At 43.5% G+C, this 11,130-nt stretch overlaps 1 protein-coding gene across 1 annotated transcript; it reads right to left on the reverse strand.

Annotated features, from left to right (window-relative positions):
• Positions 1–3,114: 3,114 nt before the first annotated feature.
• On the reverse strand, positions 3,115–9,190 carry SRSF6 (serine and arginine rich splicing factor 6). The gene is made up of 6 exons (XM_079943744.1): positions 8,736–9,190; positions 8,361–8,509; positions 6,944–7,068; positions 6,585–6,793; positions 6,276–6,359; positions 3,115–6,170 (listed from the first exon to the last, which is right to left on the reverse strand). The coding sequence occupies exons 1-6, from the start codon at positions 8,840–8,842 to the stop codon at positions 5,807–5,809; spliced, it is 1,038 nt and encodes a 345-aa protein (XP_079799870.1). The 5' UTR covers positions 8,843–9,190; the 3' UTR covers positions 3,115–5,806.
• Between the last annotated feature and the right edge of the window lie 1,940 nt (positions 9,191–11,130).

Consider the following 11,130-nt stretch of genomic DNA (forward strand, 5'->3'; position numbering starts at 1 on the left):
GACCAAGAAACTACTCAACAGTGACCTTCAAGAAATACATTGCAAAAACAAAAAAACTCCAAATACAGTGCAAGGAAAAAAAAACTGGAGGACCCTATAGATAAATGGGACTTAAGATGTCTTTTTAGAGGTATATATTGAACCATCTTCAGTTGAAATGTCTAGGATTTCCTTCAAAAGTATCTATAGAGAAAGTGGATAGGCATATAGATAGTTAAAGCTGGATGAGTGCACAGGAGGTCCATCACACTATTCTCTAGCCAGTGTTTGAACTTTTGTATAAAAGTAGCAGCAATATATTTAAATAGTACATGCAAGGCTGTTCATGAATGACTGGAAAGGGGTACTGACATTTCTAATACTTGGGCACCATATTCAGCAACTCTGCTTTACCTTTTTCTCACCTGGCTAGAACATTAAGGTTTGACTATTCTAATCATGGAAATTTTTATTTTATCTTTGGCTGCACCACTCGGTGTGCGGGATCTTAGTTCCCCGACCGGGGATCGAACCCGAGCCCTTGGCAGTGAAAGCACGGAGTCCTTAACCACTGTACCGCCAGGGAGTCCCCTGGAATGGTTTACAACACAGGCAGCTACTATTTCACAAGTGGCTGTGCCAGCTGCTCTGATGATCGCACCCACTGCCTACAATGTGGGAAGACACTGTTTCATAGCTGAGGACAGTTTTCTATTGCATATTCCTCTCATCTACGTAAAAGTTACCTCCAGCTCCCTTTCGGCCCTTGGCCAGGGGAACCACTGTCCTGGTTTCCACAATAACGGAGTACAAATTGATGCCATCAAAGCTCTCTGTTCAGTAACTTTGTCAGTCTCCAAAAGGATTCCTTCCCCTCCTAAAACCCAAACACCCCTTCTTTAGATCTGACCTTTAAAACAGTCTACCCCCCACAGAAAGCACCCCGACAGAATGCCAATGAACAAAACTTAAAAAATCAACGAATGTTAATAGTGGGTGACCGTTTGATAGGAACTGGGTATTGAATAGGCTCTGGTTATCTCCCACAAATTGACTATAAAGGGAAAAAGCGACTTCATAATTGATTCAGGTTATTATCACAATGCGCCACTAGGTATGATGCACTGAGGACAGTCTCATTCTTGTGATATTTCTGCCAAAAATGCAATCATGAGGAGACATCAGACAAACCAAAATTGAGAAAACTTCTACAAAATAACCACCCTTTACTCTTCAAAAATGGCAAGGTCAAGAAAGGCCAAGGACCTGTTCCAGTTTAAAAGAGACTAAATAAAATCATGACAACTAAATGCAGCAAATGATCCTGGGCCAATTGAAAAAAAAGCATAAAGGATGTTATTAGACAACTGACAAAATATAAATACTGTGGATGAGATAAGATTATATCAAAGCTATTTTCCTGGTATTGATAGGCAGACACTATAGTTATATGAGAATGTCCCTGGAAATACACAAAATTTTAGGGATAGAACAGAAAGATGTAACTTACCTTCCAGAGGGTTTAGGAAAAAACAGCGTAAATGAAACAAAATATTATTGGTGAATGGCAAAGGGTAATTTTTTGTACTATATTGCAAGTTTTCCCTAATTTTGAAATTTTATCAAAATAACTATAAAAGAAGACTGCTCATTCATGCCTCTTCAATGCTTTTCACTAAGAGGAAATGAGTATCTGAAATAGATGTTGATACTTTAGGGCTGTTAAGAACTGAACCAGGATTTAAATCCTGCCTCTGTTAACAAACATACAAATAACATACCTTTCTCAGTAATGATCTCAAAAATGGGTGCAAGTTTCTGGATGTTAACAATAAATAATATAAATTACACGTGAGAGTTTCTTAGTAGAAGGTATAATACTTAAATATCACTTGACTTTGTAAAATTCAGATGAGCTATGATCAAACTACCTGGGAAACATTAATTTTACCGGGTTTGCATCTCCAGAAAGATGCATAAGAAACTAGTAATCCTGGCTTCCTCCAAGGGGTCAAGGGTGGAATTTACTGTTTATTAACTTTTTGTATTTACCTTCTGATTTTTGAACCATGATTCCTTTCTATTCACTTTATCACTTTATTAAGTACTATGCTGGGGGCCCATCTGTGAAGTTGTTATAAGCCAGCCAAGCAAATCTAAACAAGCTATTTAGGATCTAGAAGACCAATTACACAAATGCAAATACACATCCTTTTAGTGAATGGAAGCATACATGGTGTTAGGGACACAAAGATGTATCTTGTTCAAGATGTGGTTGCTGCCTCAAAAAGCTCAATATTTTGGGACTTCCCCGGCGGTCCAGTGGTTAGGACACCTCGCTTTCACTGCCGAGGCTGTGGGTTCGATCCCTGGTTGGGAAACTGAGATCCCACAAGCCGCACAGCTTGGCCAAAAAAAAAAAGCAAGTCGCAGAACACACTCATGGTTCGAATACCTTACTGAAGCACATAGGAATTACGACTGGAGAAGTCTGGGCAAATACACTGTGTTAGAAGCAGCTACCTTAGTAAGTGGACTCTAAAAGAGCGATACTTTATATTCCAAGGACATACTACTTTTGTAATTAAAAATTAAATCAGGAACTTAACATTCCACAAGATCTGTGTACAACCACAAAACCTGGATGAAGGTAGAAAACAATGCTTTCTGAAAGCAACATAAATAAAAGTGAAATCAGGTGGGAAAAGATGACTGAGCTCCCTAGTTTATCTGAGCAATTGTCACAGAAAATGTTCAAACTGCTACAAGGTAACAATGGGTAAATTCTGTGTGAAAACTGAAGCAGGGCAATAGCAGAGACTTAGCATGTTTAGTCCTTCGTAACAGCATAGTTACTTACTATGGTACTGTTCTAAGTACTTCTCACATATTAACTTTTCATCTTCACCACCCATGAGGGGTTATCCCTACCACTTTGCGGATGACACTGAAGCCAGTTAAACCATCTACTATGTTGATCCTAACCTCATGTTTCTGAGGAGCTGAAAACAAGACCTTTTCGCATACTCAAATCAGGAATGAAACTTGCCAACGGCAACTCAAATTCAAAAAACCATCTGCCAAATATTTGGCGCTAAGTGGGAATACGCAATAAACTCAAAACAAGCCTTTCCCTCAGTGAACATTTTATTGAAGTAATAAAGCACAAAGCAGGTTAACAAAGTGGGAGAAAGAAGATACCAAGAGAAAAGATGGTAACAACACAGGAGTGGAACATTAAGTCACAGGAGCAGGAAGGACTGGAACTGGCCATAAAGGCACTATGGCATGTCCACACGCTACCACATAAAAGAAAGGGGGATCCAGTTATCATTCACTTCTAGTTTGCTCTCCACCAGGTTAATACTCCATCTAGCCACAGATGAACATGTGGCAAGTTGTAGAGACTCAGATTCTACTTCAAAGTTAGCAAGGAACTAAACATTTCACTGGTCAAGTGGGCCAGCGTTATACATACAGTGGTTTAGCACGTCCAATGATGTAGGTCCACAGGTGTGGGAGAGGAACCAGAATTTTAATAAGTTGGCCTTTGCTGCTGAATTCTTATGGATGCAGACATTTACCTACACAATTACCCACGGGGTGGGGGGGGGGAGCTAACAATGCAAACAAACCTGACTACCATGCGATGGAATATCGACACAAGAAAGCCCAGTTGAAGGATGCTGCATACTTTTAGAAAGCCTAATTTCACATTGTAGTACTCCCCTCTTTCATTTTAACAGGCTGTGGTTTTAAAAGCTTTTGTTCTTTCGCTGAAAACAAGAGAATTTCGGTCAAAGCCAATTCTTAAAAGTAACTTGTCCTTAAATGTAATTTGAAAGGCAGTGGAGGCTTGCTTCCTCATGTAAGAGTCCTAACTTTTCTTCTTTCAAACAGGCAAAACAATGAACTATAATTACAGATACCAGTTTCTTCTCTCAAAATCTGAAGCTTATATTGAAAAAAAACCCCAAACAAACCATATTTCTTATGAACATCTAAAAAAAATATATCAAAAGCATTAAAGAAAATAAGGTCTTGGAAGAAGCATCAACATTCTGGGGCACTATGTTCCTAAGATTAGGCTCTAAGATTTCATAACAGGAAGCCCAGTAATTATTAGAACAAGTCTTTTTACATGAGCAAACACTAGCAGTTACAGTGTCACTTTGGCAACTACATCTTTGACTCAACCTTTTCCACACAGTCTCAATTTGATTAGGCTTGCCTTCTGGATTATCTGAACCTACAAACCAACTCTAGATTATGATGCTTTCTAGTCCCCCCTGCAGCACAATGAGTGGTACCCACCACACCCTAACACTACCCAGCCCTTTACACCTTATATAGAGTGACAGCTCCCAGGAAGATGTTAAAGCTGAGCCATATAACCTACATCTTGATTTCAGACTAAGATTAATGAGTGCTTTTAATGAAATTACCTTATTTAAACAATCTGGAGAAAGAGATACATACATACATATATATATATATATATATATATATATATATATATATATGGTAATTCATTTCTCAAACTGCAATCTCAACTAACTAGGCTTAACGGATGTATGGACTAATTGGTAACCCAGTAACTCCTACAAATTCGCAGTATTATAAAATTTGGTTTCCACAGTATTCATTACCCTTCATGACGAAGTACAAAAGTTTAGGGTTAACCCATTTAAATTTTTTCCAAGCCAACCACATAAAGTTCTACAAGGATGATCTAACCAATTATCACAGAACCCCACTAACTAAAGGGGACTGACTGTTAGGTGGAATTTTACTTTAATCAGTAAAACTGATTTATCAAGCGATCTGTTTTAAGTGCCTGTTAAGGATCTTTCAGTAGAAAATGAAATATTTGCTTTTCCATTTTGAATAACACACCAAATTTCTGATCAAAGAAAGGTTACTTCCATTTTTACATAACAAACATTAAAGACCACGGAACCTTATTCTAACAAAACACTAATTACAATGACCACTTCCAGAAAGTGGGATTCCAGGCTAGATAAGATCCCAAGTAACAGGAACTATTTTTTGAAGAATTCAATCAATTTAAGTTTGAAAAAGGTTTCATTATTTAAAAAATCTATTAATTTAGGCAAAATTGTATAACAGATCGACTATAAAATCTTTTATTTTTAACTTAACCTGTTTAGGGGGCCAATATGACTTTGGCAAATTTGAATAACAGGACAAAATGATGTTATCCAAATTGAATAATTTATTGCTGGTCTGAGACTTGCCTTGTTTTACACTTAAGTAGAATTTACATTACTTCCACAGATAGCAGATAATCAGTATTTGAAGGAATTTAAGAGTGACCTATTCAATAAGGCAATCATCTTGGTAGCAAACTTTTATTGAAATCTTACATAACTCAAGCTTTATAAAAAGCCAACATAATTGGAAATTGGGTTCTCCCTCTAAAGCCTTAAGTGTTCAAAGCTTGAAACGGTTAATTTAAAATTAAGCAAACAAATATAACAATGACAGAAACCCCTGCAGCAGATGCTGCTGAAATACTTAAAAAAAAAATCTAAATGAGCTTAATCTTTACAAAAGTTATTTTAGCTCAAAAGCTACAAAATCAAAGTTATCTTAATTCTACAAAGGGAGAAGATCTTTGATTTCATGCCATTTCTTTAGAATCTCATCTTTTTCATCAAATTTGGCTACAAATCCAATTTTTGTATGCCCCTGTTTTCGGGAGACTCTTCTTGCAGAAGAGGCCAAGTACAAACGTGGAAGAGTAACTGCCTAAGCAAGTAGGAAAGTGTTCCGTAATAGTGTGCAAAGAATGTAGAGTTCTGGGTTAATCTCTGGAACTCGATCTGGATCGTGACCTTGACTTTGAATGAGATCTAGAATGGGATCTTGAAGCTCTTTTTGGTGGAGGGGACACAGAACGGGCCTTTGAGGGTGGAGCAGGTAGGGGTGAATTGGAACGAGACTGGCTCCTTGATCTGGACTTTGACTTTATATCACCTTTCCCATTTTCTTTGGGGGAACGAGATCGAGAACGAGACCTGCTTCGAGATTTCTCATATTCATCCTTCGATCTGCTCCGAGAGCGCGAACGGGAGCCTCGATCAGACTTAGGTTTAGATTTGCTTTTTGATCTAGATTTCCTGCCTTTTGAACGAGAACGTGATCGACCTTTGCTCCGAGACCTGGATCTAGACAATAAAAGCCAGATTTTTTTTTCAGTACCTTGCCAAACACATAAGCACTCTATAAACATAAAGTATGTAATTCAGAAAAACACTCAAGGACACATTTACCGGGAGCGACTTTTTGAGACACTTCGAGATCTACTGCGGCTGCTCCTACGACTCCTACTTCGTGACCTTCTTCTAGACCGTGACCTGTAACAAGAAACGTGACAATAAATCTTTATCTCAAGACATCTTGATGTGAATGTTTGTACAATTTATGAAAAATAGACTAACCAACAATTGCTCCAATGATGCAACAAAAGAAACTAAGAACTGACCTAATTTCAATTAAGCAGCAATTGAAGTACTGCTGACTGAATTTTTCTTTGTGGCAAATACTGTTTCCTCCCTTCTCCATATCCTTCAATAAGTTACCTTGATCTGCTTCCAGAATAAGACCGCCTGTGGCTTGTTCGTGGTTTATCTTCAATTAGTCTAATATTTCTCCCATTGATTTCCGTACCATCCAGCTTATCCAAAGCACGCTTCATGTCAGAGTAGGAGCGAAACTCAATGACGCCTTCATTTGTGCGTTCTTTGTGAGCATCCGCATAGGTTACTTCACCTGCTTGTCTCATGAAATCCTAAAAAGAGCAACAAGACTGGTCAGACCCAAAAATCTAAAGAGAAAACAACTATGCGTTAAATCCAATCCTCAGAAATGAAAGAGCAATACAAAACCCTACCTTTTAACCATTAGTCATATCTTTTTTACCTCACATCATAGCACTCACCTTTAAATCTTGCCAACTGCAACGACTAGAAAGATTTTCTACAATAAGCCTGAATTCTGTGCGTACAGGTGGTCCATATTTGTCTCTGCCAGAGGTTCTCCGACTGCTGTATCCACCTCCACCACCTTTATCACATGAAGAGAACAATTAGATGCTTTGTAGTGATAGGGATACAAGTTTTTGAAAGTTAGTACAAACATATCAACTTTTATTTACTGGAGTAGGACTTTGCTACTATATTGCTAAACCTTTGATACAGTTGTGATTTGCCATAAATTAAATTAAGGGCAAGTCAAATAGACTAAATCCAACTAAACTCTCCTACATTCTGTTAGAAAGTGACTGCTCCTTTATTCAATTTACCTCGCTAAGTTTTATTTTACAGAACATTGTAAAATATAAAACTTAACTGATTACATGCATTTCTACATTTTACAAAAATGTTTACTAGTTACACTAAGTACTTACATCACAGTGTGAGGTTTTTGGTGGTGGTTTGGCCACAAAACACGCAAGGTAACAGTCACCTAGTTCAGATTAACCAGTTTTGTCTAACCCTTGGAATCCTCACCATCACCCTGCGTCTAATGGCAAAAGGCTGCTGTCGTCATGGCTTCCGGTAAGGTCAGCCAAAGGGTCATAGGGCAAGGGTCACACAATGTATGGAAAAGCCAAGGCCAATCAGGAAAGGCAGTCATCTTAGCCTCAGTGGACACAGCCTCAGCCCCATTGGTCACTTTCAAATTGAAACATCAAGGACTTGTTAAAAAGTTTGAATTCAACATGCAACAATTTCAACATCAAACATTTAACATAACCAAAAATCCCCCCACCTCCTCCCAATAACATGCCCCAACTAGTTCAAATACAGCATAAAGCTCATTTAAATCTACTTTGTGGTAGACTACCACATTACTTTTAAAGAATATTTCCTTTGGCCCCGCCAATTTGAATAACACTAAAATCTACTCTTAAAACCCCACCCCCTTTCCCGCCCCGACCCCACCTCCACCCCAGCCTGTCCCCAAACTTCTAGGCTAAATCATTCACATTCCCAGCTAATGCACTGACAGGTAAGTAAGGGGCATGCAACAAATACAGCCATCCCTCACTTCCTCCGTAGGCAGAGCCCACGACAGTGCTGACAGGGGCCCAGCACGTCACCCCCTCCCAGCTTAGCAACCCCGCCCCCAAACACCCAAACCCTGGCTAGGCAAAACCCACCACCCAATCCCCGCGCTCCGGCGTCCCGTGTCTTCACCGGGCAGGCGTGAAGGCAGCGGGCCCCGGGGACACCCGAGTCAAACGACCCCGGCCACCACGCCTGCCCGGCTGGGAGGCCCCACCCCGGCCCCCCTAAGCCTGCGCCCGCCCCCCGGGGTCCCAAGGACGCGGAGCGCGCGGGGGTGGGACTCACTGCGGCTTCCGTAGCTGTAGCCGTCACGATCGCGGCGCGGGCCCCGGGCGTGCTCCACGATCACGCGCTCGCCGCAGAGCTCTTTGCCGTTCAGCTCGTAAACGGCGTCGTCGGCGTCGCGGGAGTCCTCGAACTCCACGAAGCCGTACCTGAGGGGCGGTGCGAGGGCGGCAGACCGGCGGGAGTCGTTAGGCCGGGGGCGCGCACGCACGCGCCCCCGCTCCCCCCGCGCGCTCCCGCAGCCCCGCGCCGCCGCCATCTTGGCGGCCCTGCCACGCGGCGCCGCGGCCTTGGCCGTCTCGTCCTTCCGATGTTGCCCTGCCGCCGCAGGCCCGGGGCGCTGCGGACGGACGTGGGCACCCAGGCCAGACTCACCCATTTTTAAGGTCTATTTCGAGAAGGCGGCCATAGCCACTGAAAAAGCGCTGGATGTCCTTCTCCCGGACGTTGTAGCTTAGGCGTCCTATGTAGACGCGCGGCATGTCCGTGGCGGGCGAGGGGCCCGAGGGCTGGCTGTCGAACGGCGGACCGCAAGGCAGAAGCCGCGGCGCGGGTGCGGGGACGGCGAGAGCCCGGACACACACCTCCCTCCGCAGCGGCGGCCGAGTCCAGCCACACAATGGTGCGCGCGCGCCTGGGCTACGCTATAAGGGCGGGCGGCTGTGGGTGGGGCCCGGCGTGTGGCGTCAGCGCGCTGCACCTACCCTCCCGCGCTTTAAGCCGGAGCGCTGGGCGCGAGGGTGACTTGCGAGTTCTTCGCCCGCCAAGTTTCGGGGAAGTGAGGTGCTACCAGCTCACCGAATTTTCTCCACACATCCTTGTAAACGTCGTATTCCGTCTCCAGCCGCTGACCTGTTTTCTAATTTGTACTTAAAATAAAAAACCGAACCGTTCCTCTGTGTGATCTCTCCAGGACGGGCGCTAGGAGAATCCCTTTTTTCATTGGTTCTCGGGGTTGTCATAATAGGCCTCCGCGGTCTCTGATTGGTCCTGGGAAACGAGGCTCGAATTTTCTCCGCGGGTCGTCCGGCTCACGCTCGGCTGGTGGGGAAGGTGCTTTCAGACACAGTCGATTAGGTACCCTTTTCCACAGCGTACGAGGTTTGCGCTCCGAGGTCGTGGGGACCCGGCCGGGCGCGCACAGCCCTGCTGGCTTCTATCCCTCTTGGTCTCAGAGCCGTCATCGTGGTCTCAGAGTCGTCATCGTGGTCTCACTTCACCGCCTCCCTGTACGTCCACCTCTCCTTCCATGGGTCTTTCTTGGAGCACTGGCACGTGGAGCCACCTATAGATTGAGGTGTATATGGCAGTCTCACGCTTGCTGTAATTGCCGACGAAAGGAGCAGGGCCAAGGCCTCTGGCCCAAGAAAGTTGAGCAAGACCTGGCAGTCCTGCCCCAGAGGTACGCTCATGTTCTCCCCACTGTGGAGAGTCCGTTGTCCCAACGCGATCCCTTCCCCCATTGGTTTGGAAGGCATCTTATCTATGTGGCAGAAACGCACATTTTGGAGTTTATCACTAGAGATGCCATTTAAAGCTGGAGAACTAGATGAAAACCACAGAGGGATAAGTTTAAGTGGAGAGCAGAAGACCCTGGAGTCCTCTGAAACTTCAGTTCAGGAAAAGGTGCTGGGAAGAAGTGACCAGAGAGGTGGGAAGGAGAGCTGGAGGGCGTGGTGTCACACAAGCTGAGGGGAAATGGCATCACGGGGATAATACTGGCTGTTTAGGTATCTCCGTATATTCCAGCTCTTCGTGAATGGGGCAACCTTGATATTCTACAGGTTCTGTTGAAAGGAGGCGATTTTGCCCCCACCAGGGGACATTTGGCAAAGTCTGGGGGTCTGTTGGCTATCATGACTAGGGGAGGGGGAGTGTTAATAACTGGCACCTGATGGTAGAGGCTACACTGTCTGTACTTAAAGTTAGGTAAGTAAAATATATAGGTGGATCTTAAAAAAGTTGTGTGTGGCATACAGTAATTAGGGAAAGAAGAATTAACGGGATAACCTTTTTTTCACTCATTGAATTGTCAATATTTTAAAGTTTGTTCAAATTCATTGTTGGAGGGGAATTCCCTGGCTGTCCAGTGGTTAGAACTCCATGCTTTCACTGCCTTAGCGCACAGGTTTGATCTCTGGTTGGGGAACCAGAGATCCCACAAGCCGCGCAAAAATTCATTGTTGGCAAGAGGTGAACCAGGAAATGCCACTCTGAACATTCCTTTTGGGAAGGTAATGGGGTGGTACTTAGAAGCATATGGGGAGTGGGGTGTCACCTCCTCTCTCCTTTCAGTTCATTTGCCCAAAGAGAAAGATGTAGCTGATGTCCTCCACACTCTCTCACCTCTCTTTCTCCAGAGCCCAGTGACTACTCCTTTTTTTTTTTTTTTTTTGGTCGCGCAGCAGCATGCAGGATCTTAGTTCCCCGACCAGGAATTGCAATCATGTCCCCTGCAGTGGAAGCACTAGACTGCCAGGGAAGTACCACCCACTGACTACTCCTAACAAAAAATTTGAATTGCCTAAGAGGAAACAGTCTCAAGTAGCATCATTGAAGGGAGTGTTGGGTCATCAGCTTTCTGTGGAGTCTTGCTGATAATCTAACTCACCTCTGTTGATATTTTGGAAGAACAACTCAAAGGAGAAATGATGGATGTACAGCATGTGGCGGTGTCTGAAGTGTCTATAAACATGGTGGCAGATAAAGGTCACTGCTCATTTGAAAGTTGTGGAGTGCTGACAGGAGTCTGTCAGAAAGAGAGGGAGAG

Source organism: Stenella coeruleoalba (assembly GCF_951394435.1).
Source record: "Stenella coeruleoalba genome assembly, chromosome: 15".
NCBI classification, from domain to species: Eukaryota; Metazoa; Chordata; class Mammalia; order Artiodactyla; family Delphinidae; genus Stenella; species Stenella coeruleoalba.

Bases quoted from the DNA above. Each gene is read 5' to 3' on its own strand.
- SRSF6 (XM_079943744.1), bottom strand. From the start codon at position 8,842: ATGCCGCGCGTCTACATAGGACGCCTAAGCTACAACGTCCGGGAGAAG. The intron at 6,360-6,584 runs GTAACTTATTGA...TTCTTGTTACAG, and splicing joins TATTCTGGAAGCAGATCAAG to GTCACGGTCTAGAAGAAGGT. The intron at 6,171-6,275 runs GTAAATGTGTCC...TTTATTGTCTAG, and splicing joins GTCTCAAAAAGTCGCTCCCG to ATCCAGGTCTCGGAGCAAAG.